General features: G+C 42.2%; 1 protein-coding gene across 4 annotated transcripts in view; it reads left to right on the forward strand.

The window, feature by feature from the left end:
• OS9 (OS9 endoplasmic reticulum lectin) overlaps nucleotides 1–24,759 on the forward strand; it is a 171,891-nt gene that overhangs the window by 91,723 nt on the left and 55,409 nt on the right. For 3 of the 4 annotated variants that reach the window (XM_069230851.1, XM_069230848.1, XM_069230850.1), the window contains 3 exons: nucleotides 1,286–1,374; nucleotides 21,433–21,666; nucleotides 22,303–22,498. In XM_069230851.1, the coding sequence (XP_069086952.1) occupies nucleotides 1,286–1,374; nucleotides 21,433–21,666; nucleotides 22,303–22,498 (519 nt within the window). The remainder of the gene's footprint in view (nucleotides 1–1,285; nucleotides 1,375–21,432; nucleotides 21,667–22,302; nucleotides 22,499–24,759) is intronic. The other variant, XM_069230849.1, reaches the window with a different exon arrangement.

Below are 24,759 nucleotides of genomic sequence, written 5' to 3' on the forward strand. Positions count from 1 at the left end.
TGTAAACCAGCTTTGTTCCTCTTAAAATTGTTAAGTTATCCAATTATCTGTAAGCTGCAGGAATCTTTTCAAAATCATCTCTAACATATTGGAAAACTTTGTTTTTTTTAATTCTGCCTTGTCATATTTTTAATTTGTCTTTGGTCTGTGCACTGTTAATGAATGATTGTATGTATTTTCTTTGTATATTCCTTTTAAATATCCAAGCTGTATTGTTAACTTTTACTTTTAGAATTAGTTTTTCAATAATTGTCTACCTTGTCTGTCTTAGACCACTGGTTTGTCAGTGCCTTATCTTAGATTGCATCCAGAAGTCTATATTGAAATTAATTTCATTCCTCTTCACTCAAAGGCTCTATAAGCAGATCATAATAGTTTCAAATATATTTTCTGTTCCACAAGCATCAAGTAGAGATCTCTGAATGCTGAGGCACAGACTCACTCCAGGTTTGCATAGATGTTGAAGTTAATCTGTTAACCTTTTAAAGATTTGTGCATATTGCAAATAGTTCATTGACTCATTCTAAAATGACATATGTCGGGGCTAAGCTTTAGCCCTGTTGTGAGATGATGTTCATTCACGAGGTTGCCTGTAGTCTTATTTTAGGATGATATATATCAGAGATGTTTTATAAGTTCGTCAAAGGATGGCACGCATGTATCAGCAGTTTTTAGTTGACTTTCTCAAAAGTAGTTTATTGCTGAATAGTCACGAGTTACGGGTATATGTTAGAAGCAATTTGAAAACCTGTTCTACAATGACATATGCATATAGTATCTTATTTTGCAGGCATGTTGATAAGTGGGTTAATTTGACAGTAATTCAGTTTGGGGAAACACTTTTTGATTTTAGCCAATGTAACTACAGGCAAAGCATTAAATAAAATGAAAATGATGAGTCCATCATATGCTTCCAAGAGCCAGTACTTTGGTGTGTAATATGGTTCTTTGTTTGGAAATTCGCAAAGCATTATTGAGAAGTGGCGAGAACAATCCTGAATTTATTACATTGCACAATTTAACATGAATACCTGATTAAAATTTGTATTAGCCTGAATTTCAGGCACCCTGCACAAAAACAGGGTTTTGAGGCATGTGTTTCGTTAAAGATTAGAACAATGCATAAAGAGAAACTTTATTAAAGCACTATATATTTTTCCAATTCACCCCCTCCCCCCAGTCAGAAGATGCGGCCACAGAAAGCTGCATTCTTTATCCATACCTTTTTTGACCACATAGAGAAGAGTGCTTGTTGCTAACATGCCATTTTTCTGTTTTCTTCCAGGTGTGGGGAAAAAGTTTCAATACAAAGTTATTCGAAATTCCGAAGAGCTTGTTAAGTTCATCGATGGGCTGAAGCAAAATGTGAAAAAGGTGGGTTTGTGGACAGACAGTCAGTGTAAGAATGACAAAAACAACAGAATTTTATATGTGTTTATATGGGTTCATTTCATTCCTTTTACCTTGTCAAAGTCTGAAAAGAACATCTCACCATAATTGTACCGAATTAAAACAAGGCAGATGCTGTACCAAGAATTTCTGAACACAAATCAGCGTATGATCCAGCACTGCATGGAATTTGTTCAGCAATATCAGTAGCGTTGGAAACTGATGGACGTCCTAAGTGCATAACCTTCTCAGACAACTCTTTAACGACATACATAACCTTCCCTTTTCCTGCAGCATAAAATCTTCAATGTTTTTATCCCCCTAAGATGTCATAGAATGATAGTCCGTTTGGCGGTTGGTTTATTAGAATGCAACACAGGCTGTTTGGTAACATCAAATTTTCTATAAAAGTGATACCAGCATACCACAAGCCGCTAATTACAGTCCTTGCACTTTTTCAAGATTGCTTTATTATATTCAATCTTGTGACGCAAAGGGACCATAAAAAGATTGACACTGCTGTAAATGCATGTTTAAAAAAATATATATATTGATTTTATGTGTATCAAATAAACAGTAACAACTTATACAAACGTACAGTCGGTCTTTCAGCAGAAAAAGCATGGCATTCATGTTTTTTCTCTTTTACATGGAGCCACTCCACAGAACAACTTGCGTTTTCATTATTTGCTCCTTTCCCAAGACATTATCCAGCTTTCTTGACATCATATCCCTTCTAATATGTCTGAAAATTATAAGTGTAGTGGTGTATACTCTCTACCCCCTCCCCTCCTCTTGTTTTACTGTTTACCCTCTTTGGGGTAGTGCCTTTTCTGATGTTCAGGGAGGTCTGGGGCCATATTATGGAAAGTGCCCCAGGGGCACAATGGGCATTTGCGCCCGCTTTGTGTGCCCCTGGGGCACTTTCGTATTACAGAAAGGGCCGCAGATACTTGTGTTGACCTTTCTGTAATAAAGATAGCGCTGGTGCACATATAGCACCAGTATTATAACCAGAGGGTGTTCCATCATTTGCATTGGGGGTGTAGCCCCATGCAAATGATGGAATCCCTTTGCTGCTGCGCCATGTTATAGACACAGGTGCACAGGAAAAGAAGCTGTCAGGAGATGGACACTGTCAGTGCATCCCTGATAGCAGCCCACTAGAGAAGGGAAGGGCGTCCTGTGTACACCCCAGACATCCCCTTACAGGCGTGTGCTGTCAGTCACTACACCCGCCTGCAAGGGATCTCTAATACTCCTTAAAAATGCAGGTGACGTGCTGCATGCACTGAGAAACATGGAGCAGCTTTTAAACAGTTACTCTGTATTTCTCATAAATGTGCAGGACATTAACTCTAAACTCTAATACAACGCACTTCCCCCTATGTGTGCAGGGTGCTCCTTTTGAAAGGTGCGCCATGGCGCAAATGAGGAGAATGCACCCTATGTGTGATACACCCCTAGTGTCTTAAATCTTCTGTTAGTTTTCCATCACTTCTGTTTTGCTTGATGTGTTGTTCTTCAGCCACTGCAGATTGCTCCAAATCCCTCCTCCACTTCTGATATCTTGGATCAAGTAGTTTAATCCAATGTATAGCTATGGCTTTTTCAGAGGTACTCTGCCCAGTGAGGCCTATCGCCCCATAATCTTATTGGACTTTTTAGTGGGGTGGGGTGGGGGTTGTGATGCATGCCCAAGAGGCGTTCTTTAATGGTCTTTTCAGTTCCGATCCCGTCACTTTACACATTCCTTCTAGTATATGTCCCAGAATTTTCACAAGGTTGCACTCTCCAATTCTTTATGTAGAAATTTGGCCTCAGGTTTATGGCTTCTATTACAGTTGGAGGATATTGATGTTTCTGATTGAGACTTCTAGCTGTAGATTCTTCACCTTTTGAATATTCCCCAGATGTCAGACTGGACGTGGAAACTTTTCTGTAGTACCTCTGCGTGCTGCAACGTGGCACCTTGCTGCTTTCCACTGGAGCTGATACGCTCTGGAAGTGACATGTGGGGCTTATATATGTGCCACTCCAACGCGCTGACGTCAGTTCCTTTATTTCCGTACCACCAGACGCAGACCTGGAGCTTCCTGTCATCTCTCAGAGACACTTTTACCTACGATTTTTGTGCACAATTTCTCAGTGTGCAAAAGATGTCACCTCATAAAATGACGGGGTTTAAGCCCTGTAGGGACTGTTGTAAACAGATGTCTGTGACAGATCCCCACCAGATGTGCCTGTGATGTCTGGGATTAAGCCACGACGCTAAGACCTGCGTAGACTGCGCGTTGAAGAACCCTTACGCCATCAGGTAATGTGAGGTGAAACTTGTCTTTGTCTTTGTCAGCAAGCACAAAAAGAAGCAGAGTTGGGACCGCTGCAAATCCCGCTCCAAGGCTTGATTCCATACTCGCTCCCAGAACGGATGGAGCTGGTCTAGACTTTGATCTTCATTGTGCCCCAAATCTTCAATCTTCCAATTTTTCTACTTTGACGGCCATTATTACCAAAAGGTTAAAGGGATATCTTTGGGGGCTGTTTTCGCCCCTAATTTGGCCATCCTTTTCATGGACCATCTTGAGGGCACTGCCCTGTCGGCACATTGATTGGGTTTTCTGAATGGCTCAATGCTAATTGTAGTAGGCTTAAATTTACGCTCACATATAGTAAATCACAGTTTTAATTTCTGAATATTTTGATCAGAACTTCAGGGGGTGAATTATACACCACACTCTTGGAAACCCACTGAGAGGAACACAGTTTTATCATATGCGAGCCACCCTCCCCGGGCACTTGGGGATTCACTACATGAAGTTTCTATGCATTAGCAGAAATTGTTTCTTGAAAGAAGATTTTTTTTCTAAGAGGCTAATACCCTGGTGGGACAATTTATCAGTAGGGGCTACCCGCATAAATTAGTGAAACGCTCTATGAAAAGGGCGTGGTATTGTCCATGTGAGGTGCTGTTAATTAAAAATGAATAAGGAACACATGGTATGTCGCTACTTTCTCTCGCATTTTGAAACTTGAAAAAAAAAAAGTATTTCGGAACATTGGTTGCTACTGAATGCGGGAGGGGTTTGTATTGAATGACCGATGTTTGCACTTCGTATGGAAGATTGAACTGCATTGTTACCGCATGAGATTTGGACTGCACTGACATAACATGATAATCAATTACATATTATGTACTCTTGTCTCGAATTACCATGATTTGCAGACTATAGATTTTTCTCATGTTTGCCCTTTGCAGAATGATGTACTGTGGTGACAGTATGCCGTGACTGGTTATAATTATGAACGTGGAGGGTTAGACAACAAGCTCTGTATGATTGGGATATGTTTTTTGATTTATTTTTCTTTCATTCTTTAATTCTACGCTACAACTTCATTTCTTGAATTGACTCACTCTTGCGGTTTCATTTTATATATTGCAGATTGTTTGGGTCATCATTAGTAACCTCATGCGGTGTTCTTGAATTTTGGACACTTATTTATTTTTGTTTTTTTAGTTATTTTCAATTTGAATACTGTGGCTGTCATGGCTATTTAGATTGTGTCTGGCTATATGACTTATGAATATTATAGTTATCAGTCTCTTCATATTTGCAAAATGCCATTCGGTTGGTATAGTTGCTTCTGCAATTGGGCACTGGTTGGTTCAATATGTTTCTTTACTTAGACACTAAGTTTATGCTTTCTATAATTCGCATGCTTTACCTGGCACCAAAATGTCTGGATTATTTTTGTTACTATAGGTAGAACACCCTTAATATGACGTACAGCCCTTGGGCTCGGAATTAGCTGTTTTCCGTTGCTTATGCCGTCTCCTATGAGACATTATGTACATTCAAGATGGTGCTGTGCCAATTAGTGTGTTGTCCACGTTACTCTTCTTCACATAGCGTTTTTGATACTTTGAGTACACTCAAGATGGCGCCGAACCATTGAATCTGCTGTTTGTTTCTTCCTTTTATTTCGCGGTTAAACACTTCTGCTTTCTAGCACACTGAAAACTCAGCCTGATCTTTAAATGCGTCCGGTATAATTGTCATTCCTGCGATATTCACTGGTATTTTACACGTCCTTTTAGGATGATGCGCATCGATTGACTCGAGTTTCCATGCCTACAGCGTACTTACTCTTGCAAGACTACTATCATGCACCCCCCTACTCTGGGTTCACCTGCATCTTATTGTGGCTGAGTGGTCTTGAACACGCACCGTAACTCCATTTTTTATTTGAATTCTTGCGATTGGTGAGTCTGTAGCACACTATTTACACCTCTGTGTATCTACGACTATTGTGGTATTCATTCAGTGTTCTATTGTTAATCCAGATAGGGTTACCTGAGCCTTCCATTCTGAATGGTACAGCAAGATGATATTTATGGATATTTGAATGTGAAGTGTATCAATTATAAGGTATTATCTATTTTGGCTGTTTTTACTCACAACTCACTAGTTCTTGTTAGATATTGTCACTCACACCATGTATGAGCTGCTTCACAGCCGTAGCGTGGTTCTCTCTTATACACCCCATTGACTTTCTGGTGGTTTCAGTTGACTGCAATCTTTGGCATACTTTTTACATGGAGCAGTATTGATACTGTGAGGTTTGTTCCCTCTTTCACTTGTTCTCCTCCTGTTTGCCAGTCTCAGTGTGGGATCCTTTCCTGGTACTTATTTTTCACCATACTGGCCTTTCAGTGACAACCAGACTATTTGTAATTTACTTTGTTCATGCAATTTTGTGAAATTAAGTCAGTTTTTCTGTTTCTTTTTTAGAATACTCTCAGGCACTAATTTCTAGTCCTCGTGGTGGTCCTATGCAAATTCCTTTAAGGAACAGAAACGTCAAAAAAAAAATGTGTTTATCAATTAATGGTTCTTTGTTTGAGTAGTGGTACAGCACAAATTCAGCGGAAAAATATGATATTCCTTTGTGTTGATGTCTGTTGCCTGAAACAAAGAAATGCTGAATAATTGCACTTCTAAGTATTGTATATTGAGGATTGGTTCCTTATATAAGAAGTGGTGCTTTACTTTTTTTTTGACCCTGAAACATGACATTTCCTTGTGCTTATTATTTGTGACCAAAAATGGTATTGTACATAATATAATACTCCGTAAGAGCTCATGCTTTCCACAGAAGTATATGCATAACCACTTTTTAGTGGATTAATCTGATCCCATGTTTTTTTGTGACGACTCAAGCATTGCGGGGAGTTGGCCCTTTCACCCTTATTTTTTCCTTTTATATAACATTTACTTTTTGCATTTTATCCTTGAAATTGGTACACGCACAATAAATTATATTTTTTTACACTCTCAGATTTCATTGTATCTCTGTGTGTACTGGAAAAGTATTTGACTCTGTAAGGGATCACTGTTTTTGACAAAATACTTATACCCCAGGTCCTTTTCTATAATTTGGATTCCCCCTTGTTTTTTTTTTTTTTTTTTTAACTCCACTCCTCAGGTGAGCACAAGAAACCTAAGAAGTTAAATGGAACTCTGCTCTTTTGCGCTATTCCCATGCCCCTGAGAAAGCAGGTACGCTGCGCAAACGGTCCGGTTTCAGCTCCTAAAGACTGCCAACTCCAGATCCGATTCCGCAGCTAGTTCCATCACACCCGAATTCCCAGGGCCTTAAGCCACGCACCTGATCGAAGAGCTCTGTGCAGCTGTGCGCCGGTTGTTTGGATCTCTCTGGACTTCTGCGGGCCCCATGGAGCCAACAGGGTCTCCTGGAATACGACCAGCAAGTTTGCCTTTGACACCAGCAGGATTACCAAGCTGCCTCTCCCCCATTCTCCAGTACCGATGCTGCCCAGGCGCCCACCACCTCACGAGGCCTGGTGATGTTGATGCCGACTTCACTGCCTGAATTGGTGGCTCTCTTCTTGCTGATCTAACATTGACTTATGTCACAACTGAATGCGACCAAGATGTCTCTGTTAGCTTTACCTCAAGGCAGACAACATTCTCTCCACTTCCTTTGTAGATTGGATTCAGACAATGATGGTGAACAGGGTGATTAGTTTGTTCGGCCCTGTGTAGATGATGATTGGTATGTGGACTTGCAAGATGCTAGTGGCTGAATACCTCCTCAGAAACAGACATTTTCTCTTCCAGGACTAGCAATGGAGGAATCTGCCTCTCATGCCATGGTTATGCGTAGGGTGTAAGAAGTGCTTGACCTGACCTCCCCACCATAAAGGTGAAAACAGATGTACTGACTGAAGTCTTGCAGCCTGGCCAGACTGCTTCTGAGCCTCTTCTACCATTCAATAAGGCCTTGACAGAAACCCTCCAAGGGGCTAGGGCTAAGTCTTGTACCGGTCCTGCAGTGAATCGTCAGATTGCCTGGCATTACCATCCTGCTCCGGGCGACCAGGCCTTTTATGTCCCACCACCCCTCTTCAGAGATTCTTGTGGTGCAAGCTTCCAGTAGCTGGACAAACCCAAACAATTTCCCAACCACTTCCCTGATAGGGAATCCAGGAGACTGGAGATGTTCAGGAAGAGGTTATTCTCCTCAGCCAGCTTGACCATCCAATCAATTAATGCCTTGTGCCTTCTAGGCTGCTACACCCATGCACTTTGGAACTGGATAGCACAAGTCCTTCCCGACATTCCCGAAGACCTTTGGCTTGTCTTCTCACAGGCACTACAAGACAGTTGTGATGCAACAAAGTTCTTGATTTGGTGTGGCTTAGAGACACCGCCATCTCTTGCTTGGGACCTGTTTGTTTGAGGAAAAGGGTGACTCTGCCATTGCGCACTTCAAGGAGAGTAGGGCTACTGTTTGGTCCCTCTGCCTCTTCACCCAGCCCCGCAAGCAGCAGCAATTCCACCAGTCCTTTTGTTGCTTCGGTAGAGGCCTTCCCTACCGGCAGCGTACCCCACCACAGCAGGGAACCTAGCAATTTTGCTGTAGAGGCCGTGGTGCGGGCAAAGTCATTGTGCCACCTAGTCCACCACCACCACCCCCCTGCAGCTGCCCCACCTGCCACACCTCCTCAATGTCCCCTAACAGCGTCAGTCATCCGATAGGAGGCAGAATCCATCAATTCTGTACTGGTTGGCAAGCAATCACATTGGACAGGTGGGTCCTTAAAATTTTCCATAAGGGTTGCGCTTTGTTCTTTCTTTCATCCCCGCCGCACATTCTATCTACCCAACGATTGAGCATGAACCATCTATCCATTTTGCAACAGGAAGTGTTGGCCTTTATGGCTAAAGAGAGTGTGCCAGAACCAAAAGAAGGACGTATTTGCTATTCCCGCTACTTTCTGGTGCCCAAGAAGGATGGAGGTTTTTGAACCATTTTAGATCTGCAACTTTTCAATCACTTCCTCTAAAAAGAGAAATTAAAGATGCTCGCCAAGGCCTAGGTCTTATCTGTCCTTCACCCATACACTGGATGGTGTAATTGGACCTACAGGGTGCCTATTTCCATGTTCCCGTCATGCCTGCTGGCGCTAGCTGCTGTTCGTGATGGAAGAAAAGCATTTCCCGTTTGCTGTGCTCCCCTTTGGACCTATTAGCACCCCACTGGTGTTCACAAAAGTGGTGGCAGTCAACCTTCGGAGGTTTGGGGTGTCCAGTCTTTTCCCTAACTGGACGACTGACTGTTGAAGGCAGTCGTCAACCACCTCAAGACAACGGCGCACCTCCTGTCATCTTTAGGGCTCAATATATACTTCCTGTAGTCACACCTGACTCCTTCTCAAACGCTCTTTTTCATTGCAGCCATTCTGGACACAGTTAGGTTTTGTGCCTTTCCCCCAGAAAAGAGAGTCCAGGACCTTCAAGCTATAAGCTGGATCGTTCAGCCTTGGTCAAAATTTAAGTGAGGTCGACTTTGAAGCTGCTAGGACTGATGGCCTCATTCATCCTACTGGTTGAACAGGCCCTGTGCCAAATGTGAGCTCTGCATTGGAATCTAAACCAACATCAAGAGGACCTCTCCGATCACATCCGGATTTTGGGGGAAACTATGAAAGATCTGCAGTAGTGGCCACTGGACTTCCATTCTGTCAGTAGCAGACTGTTCACCCTTCCCCACCCAGAGCTTGACCAGTGGTGACCAATACATTGCTTCTGGTTTGGGGTAGCCATCTTTGAGAGATGGAGATCCGAGACCTCTGGTCTCTAGCAGAGAGCCATCTGTAAATCAACCTTTTGGAGCTAAGGGCCATCTGCTTTGTGCTGAAAGCCTTTCTGCAATCCATTAAGGGGAGGCTGGTGCAGGAACTCGCAGATAACATCACTGCCAGGTGGTAATTCAACAAAAAGGAAGCAGTGAAGTGGCAAACCCTGTGCCAGGGAGTATTACGCCTCTGGAAATGGCTGGACCACCAAGGAATTTTCCTGGTGGTCCAGCCAAATTTTCCTGACACAGTCGTTGAATGCTGTGGGCACCTAGCAGATTACAAATAACAGCTACACCCGGAGGTATTGCAAGGTCTGTCCTGTGAATGGGGAGAAACTTAGCTTGATTAGTTCTCCCAACTGCAGAACGCGCAATGTCAGCATTGACTTTTCCAAGGCGACTCTGGCTTGGAGGCACATTTGGTCTTGGTCGGAACTCTGGACTTCTGTTCTCCTTTCCTCCTATACCTCTCCAGCCCCGAGTTCTCAAGAAGATCAGGACAGATCGGTCCCAAGTCGTCCTATTGGCTCTGGACTAGGCACTGAGAGTATGGTATCCAGAATTCCAGGGTTTGAGCATCTGGCCTCCAGTAAGGCTGCCTCTTTGGGAGGATCGGCTATCATACAAAACCGTTGTCTTCTCCACCCTGGCCTTCACAACCTCCACCTTTGTTCGTGAAGATTGCATGGCGACGACTGAACACCTTCAACCTTCCTCCAGAGGTGGTTGATGTCACCTCGACAGCCAGGCATCCCTCGTCGAAAACTTTATACGTCTGTCATTGAAATTAATTTTTGGTTTGGTGCAGTACTCGCCAAATTGACCCTCTACAGGTCAAGATGATGACTGATGTCTTATTATTTGTTTGGTCTCTCGCCCAGTAAGGCATTGCTCTGGGCACAGGCCTCTCTGCCTTCTTACGGTTGCCTGATTAGCCCTTTTTATTTGAATCACCTGTTGTGATGCATTTTTTAAAGGACTGCAACATATGTTGTACCCCTTTACCTTCTTTCATACCCAAATGTGACCTCATCCGCGCATATTCAATGTGTACTCCATTTGAGCTGTTCCTCACTATCAAAACTGTTCTCACCTTGGCACAGCATGTGAGTGAGTTTAAACTCTGTGTTCATCCACCTTACATCACCAACTTCCCTGAAAAGCTGGTTCTGCGTGCCAGGGCGTTCTTTCTCCTAAAAGTTGTGATGCTTTTCCCTTAACACTGTCCACATTTTATGTTGCAACTCATCGGTTCCCATTGCTTGGACCCCAAGAGGGTACTCCGCTTCTACATCGTCTGTACCAAGGACCACTGGGTGGACGATCAGCTGGTTTGTGGGGCTCGCCGGAGCGAAAAAAGTCAAGGCTGTGCTGAAGCACAGCATTGTCACTGGATCCTGCTCTGCATTAAACTCTTCCATGCAGTGGCGAAAAAGCTGTCTCCAGAAGGGCTGCGTGCCCATTTCACAAGGGCAGAGTTGCTACCACTCAGTTGCAAGTCTGCAGAGAAGAGCAATTTGCTTGTCATGTCTTGCAGGAATTTCTGGTTTGAGTTCATCCACAACCCTTGTGGCATTAAGTACTGCTATGGTAATTATGCAAAAGATAAGGAATCTGCGGCTAGAAGTCTCTATCAGAACAACAAGTTACTTACCTGCGGTAACTCTCTCTCTCTTTATTGTAGACACTCTATCTAGCCACTGATTTCCCACTGATCCTCCCTTCCTCTACCTTTAATAAGATCCCAAGTCTAGGAATCTGCACACTGTCTGCCAGTTTGCATTTGAGGATTTGCGTCTCGTGTCATGAACAGTCCTGACAACAACTGATGTCTGCACGTGGAAGTGGTGACTATATATGCTCCGTACATCATTTCCTGAGCTGAACAACGCCAGTACGGAGAGGTTCTATGGAAACGTTTCCAGATTCAGTCTGACATCTGGGGAATGTTAGGAAAGGTAAGGAATTTGCTGCTAGATAGTCTTTACCAGAAAGAGCATTAGCAAAGATAATTAACTTGCTCTTTGTGGAGGTAGGGGAATTTAATCAATTTGAATCTTGCATTTGTTGAGATTTTTTTAAACCTGTTTGCATGCCATATTCCAATTTGTATCTGTTAGGGATTTCGGGTAATCTCTTTCCTATTGCTCTCATTCTGGCTATATTCCCCCTCTATCATGAACCAGTTCTGTGTATAGATTGGTAATTAATTTCTGGCCGATCACCAAATTCAGTATCATTGCCATTGTATTAGTTACCAGCAGCATAAATAGGAAGCATGTGCAAATTTCTCCTTAAATGTGTGTTTTTTACTGCTAGTGAATGATGCCTGGAGCACTACCATCAAGTCACAACCTCTTGACTGTAGGAGCTGTTGACAAGTTTGTTGTGGCTGAGAAAATTAGCACCATGATCCAAGAATGTTTTTTTTTTTTTTTACACTTTGGTAACCTTCGTTGTTGTAATATTTTTCTACACAGCAGTTATGATTTAGTAAGCTTTGGGTTTGGGACAGCCTTCTGTGCAGAACCTATATCCTCCTGTATTCTGAGCTTGTCTGTGAAGACTATGTAAGGAACACTCAGTCCCTGACCAAACCTTGTTTTGGTAAGGTATGTGCTTGTCAGGAGACTGTTTCAGTGTCCACCACAAAGCAAAAGCAATAGATACCTGTTTCAGTTTTGTAGCACCCACGTGAGGAGAATCAAATCTTTTATCACTCTAAAGTTGCTCGGAGGCAACAGATTGGTGCTCTGTGAAGCTTCTGATATCAGTAAGTTGAAAAACAATAGCATTGCTCTCTTAGGCACTAAACAAAATAGAAATTCATAATTTCCGTTTGCTGGGGTTAAAAATGAGACAATATTGCTGTCTCTTAGCATTCTTCCAAGAGGATCAAAATAAAAGTACTAAAGGCATGTAGAGTGTAATGAAGACTGGGGTTGGCTTAAACGTTGTGTGTTAATTCTGCACTACAAAACCTTTTTAAGGTAATGAAATAGCAGAACTCTACTGTATGAAAAAGTAGTGCCACTCGATATAAATGCTTCTAGACAACCGCCTTGTTTTCTGTAATGTCCTCTATGTATCCTTCAAAAGCCACATTTTCCTAAACACCATCTTGTCTTGTAGAGATGGAATCGCTTTTATGGAATGCATTAAGTAGGTTAATCCATTAGGTGAACTCTAAAGTTTACTTCAAGTGTTGCTAGCCCAATGTAGAAGAAAGACCAGGTATGGCAGTAATTAAAATATTTTAGCGAGAAAATAAAGATCATGACCTTTTACTTGTTCAGGACATCCAAACAAAAAGGCTTCTTTGGTCTACAGATTCACAATGCTTTCCTCAGTCCCACTGTAGATGGCGGCAACATATCAAATATTAATGGTAAACTAGCAATACCATTCTATTTCCTTTGCTCATTTGCACAGGGAAAGGATTTACTAACCCATCTTTAGGCACTGCTAGATATTCTTTGCCTTTTTTTTTGGATATGGCCATGCAACAAAGCTGGCCCTGTCAAATCATTATAGTGTCTTCCTCTGATGCGCTGTATAAGTGACTACACACTCCTTTATTTTCTATGGTCCTGCTTCTGCACAAAAACTCACACTTCAACAGCTGTGTTAAGTCTCCTTTTTCTAGTATGGAAGATCTTCATGACCCTTAAAGAGAGATCTTTCTAGTTCTGCTTTCCAGCTGCAAAAGAAAAGTTTGCAGGAGACTTTCAACAGGAGAAATTTCCCACAAGTGTAAATGATTCTGTATACAGCGTCTTTCCAAGTGTGAGTCTTCTAGACAGTGATGTTTAATTTGAGACTCTTCTGTGCGTAGTCTTCCACTTTGTAACAGCTCAAGACCTAAGTATTCTTCTTTAAGAACTAATTTTGTAAACATTGTTGAAAGTTCACTGCTGAAGCAGAAATATATATATTTTTTTATATAAGACCAGTTGCTCAGTACTACTTTTTCAGGCTTAAAAGAGAATTTCCTCAAGTGGAATTCTACTCCTATTTGGAACGATGATGATATACATGAGCTCTACTACATTTGTTGTGAAATGTCGGGCCATCTTTCATTGTTTCTGTAACATCTCCTAGAGGAGGTAGTGAAATGACAGCTGTGTCTGTTGATGGGTCATTTTGCATTTTGTCATAAAACCTTACTAGTTCTTAAGTCTTGCAGCCCACTGGCTTGTTGTTTTTGATTTTCACGAAATCAGTAACAGTCAGTTACTCTTCCAGTTGTCTTCTGACACTTTGAAAAATACAGCATCCTTCAAAGAAGCAAAACTTCATAGTCTGGATCAGGGATTAAAGATAAGAATCAAAGAAATGTATCACAGGCGGATGGGGCAATCAACCAGCTAAGAAAAGAATCTGTTAATTATGTAATATTGACGTACTAGATCTTAACCATATAATCATCATTTGCCCCGTACTATACTTTCCTCATTGACAATTCCTAAGGCTTTAAAAAACAAAAAAAAAAAATATATATATATATATATATATATATATATATATATATATATATATATATATATATAATAATGTTTGCACTGTTTATACAACTGGTCGACTGCTTTTTTGGTTCTGGAAAATTAAATTATTTGTTATAAAAGTTGTATGTTTTTTATATTTTTAAGACTGTGTATTGAAGTGAACTTGACATGTTAAATGATGTGTGGACCTCTCTGGAGATTCAAATATTTTAAATAAACTTGAACCTGAAGGGTATGTCACTTCATTCTCCGGGATATTTTAAGAGCGACCCCTTCCAGAGTAAACACCAAACCTGTTATATCCAGGGCTCTGACATCCAAAACCTCTCTGCAGAAAAGTAGACATTGAGACATTGCTAATTCTTTTGATAGCTCCTTCCTTGAGTGGTATTTGATATTGTGCCAGGACAGGAAGAGATGGAGCAGCAGGTCTACATCTCAGAAAGACAGAGTACCTTTGATCCAGCAGAAGAGTCCAGTGCCCCTAAGTAGTTTCCTAACCAGTGGGTGCTCACCTACTAGGAGGCCTTTGCTGGGGTAGTTGTTGGCTGAAATAGCCAACCTGAATGTATTCACTGACCTATATGTCATGTTGACTGGGAAATTTAGGGTGTGAACTATGTCTGTCCCTATGGGACCAGACCCCTCTGTGTGCCCAAACTATCCATCTTGACCATGCCGATTTATACCTCTCGACTGTGTCATCTGCACCTGTCCAGTTCTAGAAAGGCCTCATCTGGTCTCGAAAGACCCAGAACTTCTAATGTTTCCAGTAATCTTCCATGCCATGAGATGTAAGCTGCCTGTAGTGATTGAAGATGTACACACAGACGGTTTATCCAACATTAACTTTATTCAAGTGTCAGTGATACATGGAAACGTCCCAGCCACCTCAACCGCCTGGGGTAAACTGTCCTTACATCATTCTAAAAGTAATCTGAGTTCCACGTTCCAAACCCCCAAGGTACATTCTATACACTAATCATTATCACACTATAATACACCAGGATACCAGAGACCTTTCCCTTTTGAATTAAAAAAAAAAAAAAAACGACATTATAGTATTATTCTAAAGCATAACAAACACAAAACCAAACAAACTAGATAGTGAATAATGGCAAATGAGAAGATTAAAAATTATCTTTTGGAAACATAAGATATGTGTTCAAACATAATCATTCATAAACCTAGGAGGAACCACAATGCGCTTCCTAAGCCAAGGTTCACAATCATTACCATTCTCAGTAAGGATACTTCCTTTCTCCAGGTTAGCACGTATTACCACAACTCTATTTATGATCCAAATGCAGTTGCCACTAAGCTTAATAGAATTCTGAAATATGTCCACAACTCGAAAAGGTGTAGAAAATTTTGAAGTTCCACATTTCTGTGGGAGTTTTACCTTTACCACGTCCCCAGCTTCTAGCACCTCCCCCCTCCCCCCAAATCCCTCCCCAGAGTGTCACACATCATCCACAATGGCTTCACCATAGTGTTAGATTTCCTTTCCCGAAACAACTCCATGGGCACTCGACCTGTAACTGAGCGGGGGATTAGGTGGTAAACTTCAACCCTTTCCAACAAGTCTTTTTTACAATTCTTATTTTGTGCCTTACAAATCTGAATAAACTATTTTAACACTGTTGAGCCTCTCTACCATCACATTAGTTTTGTGATGATAAAGAGAAAAAAAATTGTGTTTGATCTCTCTCAAAGATAAGAAATCCTCCATATCTTTGGACACCTGTAGGACTCCATTGCCTGTCAAGATGCAATCTGGAAACCCTCTTTGCTGAAAAAATCCCTGAGAAAAGTAATTACTTTGCCAGTTTTTACACTTTGTGTAATAAATATTTGAGGCCAATGCAAGAATATATCCATCAGCACTAAAACATCTGACTGACCAGCTTTGCTAGTGACTGACCCCAGGATGTCCAAAGCTTCTTCCTGCCACATTCTGTGGGGTGCTTCTCAACCATCTTCAGTTGATTGGTTTATAACTTTTGTCACTTTTGTCCATACCTGGCCACCAGAAGCGAAAACTGATCCTCTTTTTTTGTCTTAAAAATAGCCGTGTCCACAATGACCCAACTGTATGAGTTTCTCTCTGATTTTACTAGATGACATCATCCTTCTATTTCTTAATAGCAACCCATTACTTTCGAACAATTCATTTTTCACTTTCCAAAAGCAAATTTCTTACCTCTGTTAAAATGTCATCTTCATCTAAAAAGGAAAATCTCCACTCAGACTCGCTGACCACACCATCAGTAACCTCACAGACCATATAATCATGTAGGTCCCAAATCTCATCTTCCATATCGGGATCCGAATCATTTTAGTTCAGACTTAAGCATGACAAACAATTCACAGTTTTATTCTTCACTCCAGGGATATTCATCACCTTAAAAATATAATCCTGTAAGGCCACGACCCCTTACAAACACGACTTGAAACAGTATCCAAGTTTTTCTCACAAAATATATCTGAGTGGCTTGTGATCCGTTCTTAGCTCAAACTCCTCCCCCAGAGGTTGAGGTTAGGTTATGAGGGTTCCTGCCAGGATGCCTAAAGAGATCTTGAAACATAGGAGGGAAGATTGGAAAATCGCAGGAAAGTTCCCTCAAAACTGGAAACCAGGCTTGCGATCTCCACAGCAGGGTCATCACTATCATTGTAAAACGATAAACTAATGACCTGCTTTCTTTAACCAGTCCTGGAGAAATACATCCATTGCTGCTGCCTCCAGCTGAAGTAACTATCTAGCAGGTAATTGAGATGAGATGTAAAGAGGTCCATTATGATCAGGCTCCCTTTGGCCAAGATCATACAGCATACCGTCTGGTCTAATTTCCGTGAGCCAATGTCCTGCAGGTGGTGAGAGTACCAGTCTGACACTTAGTTGGATTTCTGTGAAAGTTATTGCTCTGCCACAAGATCTGATTTTCCAGGCAGTAAGTCCAGACGTTGTTGGTGAGTTCTAAGACAATCCATGGTCTCACTAAGTGATTTATGGATCAAATGTATGCAATGTTGTCCGTTTTCAAGAAGACACAACATTGGATCCTGTCCTTCATCCGGCACTATACTGCAAAGGACCTCACCAGCAATTCCAAGCAGTTGATGTGCAGATCTTTCATCTGAGCAGACCATTTTCCTCCTGTGGAGAATTCCCCACTCCTGGTCCTCCAGCCGGTTCTGCTGGCATCCAGTTCTATGATGAAATCTGCTTAGTAGTCTAGTATTGCTCTCCCGTTCTAGGCCTTCATGTGTGAAAGCTACCAGCTTATCTCCTCCTTGGCCTCATCTGATAGAGGTACTATATATGAATCCTTGAGATTCATCGGAAGGTGTGGGTTTTTTAGGTGTTGAAGGACTCTGTAATGGAGAGGACACAGGAGGGTGGATTGGATGGATGAATATAATAGGCCCATTTGGTGTGTGTCACACAGCAATGTCCCTGGTTTTGGAAGACTTTTGTCTAGTTTCTGCTTTATTTTTGCCATTTTCTGTGATGGGAGACTGTGTCGCCTGAGTGAAATCTGTCAAACCCCAGAAATATGGTCTTCTGGGTTTGTGATCAGACAGATTTATCTTTATTGCTGATGAAACAGAGGTCCACCCATAGGTCCACCATCGTCGGGAGCTGTTCCTATCGGTTTCTTGGGTATTGATCTATTAGAAGAATGTTGCTGGGGCATACAGTGAGGCATCTGCCTCTGTACGGGAGGTATTCCTTTGCCGGTTTCAGCATCTTGGTGAAACGCTTTGGTGCTGAAGAAAGCCTGAACGTAAGCATTGTAAACTATAAAATCTGTGCACCCCAAATAAATTGTTGAAAACAACAAGGAGGGGTTAAAACATGAGCAGTGAGATAGACGTCCTTGAGGTCCAAATTGATCATCCAGTTGCTGGACATCAGGAGATCTCTTAAGAGGTGAACGCCCTCCACCCTGAAATGACGAAGGACCAGCCACTTGTTGAACTCTTTGAGATATATGATGAGGCGTTGTCCCCGTTCCTTTTTTTTCCCAAGAAATATATTGTTCAAGAAACCCCTAGAACGGGTCAATTTGGGAGGTATTATGCCGTTGGCAAGTAGCTCCGTTACTCCTAGGGAGGCGGCCTGTTCTGAGAAGATGAGGGGAGGGGGACTTAAGCTTTGGTATTGTCACCATAAAAGTCGATCCAGGATCCTTGGACCTTTTGCAGGACCCATGCGTCTGATATTTGAGTCTGACACTTAGGGAGAGAATCTGTCAACCTGACCCATACTATTGAAATTGAAGAAGTGTGAATGCTTATCGTGTACAGTAGACATGTTGTTGGTTCCTCTGAAGTCGCCTCTGGAACCCTACATACATAGGAAGCCTTTTAAGAGGAATAAGCCCTAATAACCCTAGCCTGGTCCTGCCAGTGTCCCTATCTGGAGCCTTGACTCCGGCAGAGGGCTAGGTATTGGAAATGACCCGTTGAGCACCTTCTGCCATGACTAACCCCAACAAAAAATAAAAAAAACTTGCAATTAAACATCCTTTTAATGGAACTTGCACTTGTGTCTAAGAAGGTGAAAGTTGAACAAACTTATCCAGATCATTTATGAAAGTGTCTCTGACTAACCAATCCTGAATAACCGCTCCAGCATTTGAGGTGGCTCCAACTTTGGATCAACTTTGATTAGAAGTGACTGCGTCTGTCAATATAATACAATTAGCGGTGCCCAATAATGTAATGGCCTTCTGTGCACAGCTGATCTGGGAAGATTAGGGATCTTGATTCCTTTGCCTCCTCTGCCATGTCAAGGAATTTTGTATTGCTTGCATTTCGACGTCATCTGAGGCACCTGGACCTCCCATTCGAGACTGTAAGACATGGAGGCAGCTGCTAATCACCCTTAGCCCTGTGGAGGAAGGGGGTGTGTTTCTTGGTGAGCCTGCATCTGGGGTCTGGTCTACAGCAGCCTGGGACTTGGAGAGTGGACCTTGCAGGTCCACCATTTTGCCCTTGCCGGGAGTGGTGAAAGCGAGGGGCGGACCGTAGACTCCCAGTCCATCAAGTGAAATCTGGGGTTTGGGGGCAAAGCCAGTGGTCCCCACTTCCTTCTCCAGGCCCTACAGCAGTGACTGATTGCGGCTGGAGTGTGTCCCTCGCACGGTGAGCTGCTGAGGATTGAGCTAAACTCTGTTCTGCCTCAAATCACCCTCTGACTCTCCTTTGAAATCATTCTCGTTCAGGGGCATTGGGGAGTGCAGACTGAAGGTATGAGGGTCTGGACCTCCCAGATTGGAGGCCTTGAATTAGGGATAGTAGTGAGTTCCTCTCAGGGAAGAAATCATGTGACAAAAAGATACTCTAGATCCAGTCAAAGGTGTCAAGGTCGACTGCCTGGGTTAGTTATTTTCCCCCCTTTCTTAGAAGAGCTTGATTCAAGTTTCCCTTGAGGTTAAGAGACCACTTAGAGTGCAGATTAGTCTTTCGTCCAGGGGTGTAGTTCAAGCACTTTTGTGCAAGTTGCATTAGCCTCTTCTTTAGATGAGCCACGGCATTGGATGCGGGTTTATGTATGGGGACATCTACCGTCTCAAAAATCATCCACGAAGGAGAAGTAGGACACACATTCCTCCTTAGTGTATGATTCATCCAACTTCTGCATGATGTGGCCTTAGTTTAATACTGGAGGGCTGAGTTACGGTTTTGTGGCCATCGGAGATCAATCGGTGTCTTTTTTGCCCTGAGGACTTCTCAAGCCATATCAGTTTTCAGAAGGCCCAGTGTAAAACAATGAATGATTGCCTGGGTCGGTGTCACTCTATGCGCAGTAGTTGTATACTGCGTTTTAACACCCATGTCTTTATGTCTAAATTCCCTAAAAGTGGCATTCAAACTCCAGAAAGGCGGGCATTGCCAGTAGCAAAGTCAGCAGTCGGGCACCCTTCATCCACCCAATACGGGAAATCCTTTGGCGCTATTACATGCGTACCGCTGGGAAAGAGAAGAGCATCCTCTGCGATAAACTTGAAACGTAGTCCGCCCCATGCTGGCAGCCACAGTCTGCAGTGGGGGGGGGGGGAGGAAGCTGCATAAGAACTGCGGTGACCATTGCTGCGGCCCACTGGGAATAAAAAAGTGGTTGTTAGTCTCTGCACATTGTTAAAGTACAACTAAGAGCATAAAACAATTAGCCTACAGTACGAAATAGCCCCGTGTGGAATACAGCAAACACTTAACCGTGGCTGCTGGAGCAGGGGAGAAAGGGGGGGGGGGGGGCATGACGATCGACATGGAATTATGGAAAAGTGACGTTTCTGTGATAGGCTAAAAGTTTGTTTACTTTTCCCAGGCGTTAATGGGAAAGAGAGTTTGTTCATGTTTAATATGGCTGCTGGAAATAAAATTTGAATAAAGGGTAGCATAATCCTTACCTCTGGTCCCGACATAGAATCACATACAACCCTCCCAGTCTCCCCTGTTTGGAACAAGGTGATGTTTTGCACTTGCTCCAAACAGAAAGGAAATACTACATAGTGTTAAGTCCTTTTCCTAGTTTTAAACGCTGTAAGGTTGCAAACAGAGCAGTTCGCTAGTGTCATTCAAATGTTAGAACAAAATAAGTGTTGCTCCAAGACACCCTTCGTAACAGCATGAACATCTTTAAGAAAACATGCAGGGGAACTGTTTGTGCTTGCAACTAACTTTCTCTTCCACAGCAGGCACATTCTCCTGCAAATTTCGTTCATATCCGATGCCTGTTATGAGAATATAAAGTGTTGATTTTTTTGCAAATTACCAATGTTACACTTCACATCTTCCTTTGCATTTAATGAAAATGTCCCTAAAAGGACTTTCATTTTGGACTTTTATTATACAGATCTGGTTGGAATAAATAAGCCCATTTAAAATAATCCCCTGATCATTCGCAATATCCACAAACATGTTTGCTTTTCTTTCACTCCTTTCTTCCTTCCCACAAATAGTGGTGTGGTTTACTATTTTGTCCCAATTGAAAATTCTAAGGGCATAGCATCTATTTCACTACTTGGTATGTTATTTCTTGCTCCTGTTTTGCAATCAAGCATCGCATTAGTATTTACAAAAGATGTTGTTTGTGAATGGACATGCATTGTCATTGTTAGAAATTAACTTAAGTCACTGGTGTACGTAGAGAACCGTAAGAGTAATAATCCGTGTAGGTTTGATACCCTTTTGGGCAGCTGAGCGCTCATTTTGACAGGATAGGCTAGTTAGCCTGGAACTGGATCTGTCCATCCCCAGCCCAATGCTGATTGAGTAGATACTGAATCTTGGTCCACTATGAAGTATCCCAGGTGATAATTTAGTCTTTTGGATCAACTTTTATCTTTATCTCCTGTAGCAGGAAGATGAGGAGATACCCCCAGATGACTTGACTCAAAGCACAGAAACCCTAGCCAGCGATGACGTGGCACAAACTGAGAAACCACCTGAAGATGATGATGATGAGAGTGAGCTACTCCGAGAGTTTGAGAAAGAGCTGGAGGATATCCTCATACCCAAATCTGAAATGTCTGAGGTGAAAGAGGATGTGAAAGTTGGCGTGGAAAGTCAATTTGACAACATAATTGATGAGGTAAAGTATGCTTTTGCTCTGTTAATTTTTGCTGTGTTTCAGCACACAATGGGAATTGTGAAATGTTCAGAGCTGCAGAAGTGGGCATGGTGGACTTCTGGTCGAGCTCCTGTACCATGGTATAAGGGCTAAGTATCTCAGTCCTGCCTTGCTTTTTGTTGTCCAAACTTGACCAGATCCTTCCTTTACCGAGCCTGCGTTGTTTATTAACACTTGCCTTTGTATGTCTCGGGTCTGCCCTTGGCAGGTGATGATTGCTTGATTTGTGCAACCTAGAGCCACTCAGCCTAGTGAATGCATGTTTTGACCTGTATCCCTAACCATGGAGTTCTAGGTTTGGCCTGTGCCTCTTGACTTGTCCGACCAGGTTAATGCTGGTCTTGGCTGGCACTCCTGGGCTGCTCATATAGGCTGATGCATGCTTTGGTCTCTGTCATTCACTTTTTATTGTTAGGTCTATTCTGTCAATACAGTACTTTCCTTGGTCTAGATAAATTATTCAGGATCCCATGTGGCATACTGACTCAGAATTTACAGGGACTGTTTAAGCGTTTATTTTTGTTTTAGAAAAGTTTGGCCTGAGTGTTTGGCTGGAGCATAAAATCTGCACACCATCTCAGAATCACTGTTTTACAGACGCAGGAGGAGCTGGCAGCTGAGGGCCTGAAAGGAGAGTTTGACCGAAAGCAAGCATCCAAATATCTGGCCTCGACATTGAACAAACTGATCAACAAGCTTGATGATAAAGACCCTGAACCAGGGACTGATCAAGAAGAAGGGGATGAAGACATAGCAAGGGGGAACCCAGGCCCTGCTGCCAAATATAATGACGGTACTGATTACGTTATTGGTTTATGCACCTGCAAATACATTATATTAGTGACACTAAGTAGAATTCTAGCTAACAGGAGCATGTTTCGGTCTAGCACATGGCTCTGTATGGAAAACATAATAATGACCAAACTCTATTTTTGAGAGAATTGGCTTTCACCTGCTCCTAGTACCTGTGTGCCAGCAGCGCGAGCAAGCTCCTGATATGTGCCATCTTTATAGGCATTCTTGTGCACTGAAAGTCACGTGTTGGTTCCTGTTCTAGGATGCTTGCATTTTGCAGCCACTTGCACCCACTGAAAGACTGCTATAAAAAAGTTCTTGCAGGGCTAGTTGTTTCCCACAAATCACCAGGAAGAGCCTTCGCTTGGCTCTGGAGTCTTCCTGCCTTTGAGAAAGGATTTTAAAACGTGCCCGGGATATACTGCTATGTTTTAAAAGTGAACCAGAAAGGTCGGGTCAAACAATATTCTCCTCTTATTGAATAATTTCAAATCATGAGTGTTCTGGTATGTGACTCGACAACCAATAGAGGATGCGCTTAATGGTGAGAGACTGCGCGTTCTGCCTTGAACACATGCTTTATTATTTTTCAGGATGCCAAAAGTACGCCTTTGAGACGTGTGTCACTTGCAGTATGTGGAACAATAAGTCTGCATTTTAATCACAACTCTGCTGCTTTTCCTATCCATTGTTGCTCCGCTTCACAGTCTAGTCCACAGAATTTAGAGTAATTCATTTTACATTCACTGATTTAGGATTCGTTTGGACTAACTTCCTAATACACCAATAGGCCTCTGACGTTAAAATACAAGCTCTGGTAGCCTGTTAGCCTACCATTAAAATATCTTAATTTCTGACACACATTTTTGAGACACTCAGCAATCCTAGTTGTGGTTTTTCTGCCCCCACAGCAGGGCATGCACAATTGAACATCTTTTATATGCCACTCTCGCTCTCCACAATGCCCCAAGTACATAACTCATTTCTCCTCTCCTTCCAAAACCTCCATTAGGTTTTTGTAGTACTGTAACAGGATCGATAGTAAAGCAAATTTTAGAGCTTGGGACACTGCTTGATTCAGTAATTGAATGAGATTTAAGTTAACATGCTGGTGATTTCTGCCCTGAAATGTTCTAGTGCATAGAAGTGTTGCAGGCAGTGTTCCCTCTAATTATTGTGTTCTGTGTGCAGCAGTGATCTGCTTGTGTGCAGAATTGATTGATTTGAGAAACTTGATTATACTATTTAATAATAATAGGATTATAAGGGAACCTTCCATAAATCATTTAAAGATGGTAAAAAAAAAAAAAAATCAAAGCATATGTCACTATTAAATTGGCTAACAGTCACCGCTTTGAGATAGAATTCTGAATAAGAGCTCATGCACTATTGAATTGCTTCTAGTTCTACTCCTGTTCTGAAGTGCTCATTCTCTCTAGCACAAAATAAAAGTAGGTTCCCTTCACATGCATTGTGGAATTCGCACACTGTTGTGTTTCAGAGCACCGTGTGCTTCAGACACATTGCGTGACAGCCACATACACTTCAGATGGGAAGCACTATGTGTTTACTGCACCTGTAAAATCCAACCTACCTGAAAAATAACATTATGCAAATATTGATCAAAAGTGTCTATTTACCTTTAGAAATAGTACCCATGTTCGATCCTCTGACACGAGATAGAAAGACTAATATCTGTACGAGTTAGGGCAAATGCTGCATTCCCCACAACCTGTATAACTGAAATCCAGAACTAGAATATCAAAAATGAAGATTGCAAATGGGCTTGGCCACATGCATTTTGAACTTGTTCAGAGGATATTTCCAAAGTCTGTGCAGGCGAACTTGCTGTAGGCTTGCTATTCCAATTCTGATGAACAAAGACTGCATCTCAGAATGCATCAAATAAAAGGAATGGAAATGCATCCCACCAAGTTCCGGCTGCCCAGCACCTCCGCCTGTGTTTGAGTTTTGTGGCTGACATATATGTTTTGTGAAGTAAAGAACAGTCTTGAAATGATAAACTATGCACTGATCCAATAGTTTTAGCTGAACCTTCACCTAACACAGTGACCGCATAAAATCTAATGAGCTTAAACTTAATTAACAAGCTGGTATTTAAAGTGAAAAATACACACCTACCCAGTAACAGAATGAGCCTCAGGGAAAAGCTCCTTGCTATCAATTGATTGAATTTAAAGGTGCTTCCTTAATTCCAAGCATGAAAGGAAAATATAACACCTGATTCATCCACCTCCA

Source organism: Pleurodeles waltl, chromosome 4_2 (assembly GCF_031143425.1).
Source record: "Pleurodeles waltl isolate 20211129_DDA chromosome 4_2, aPleWal1.hap1.20221129, whole genome shotgun sequence".
Lineage (NCBI taxonomy): Eukaryota > Metazoa > Chordata > Amphibia > Caudata > Salamandridae > Pleurodeles > Pleurodeles waltl.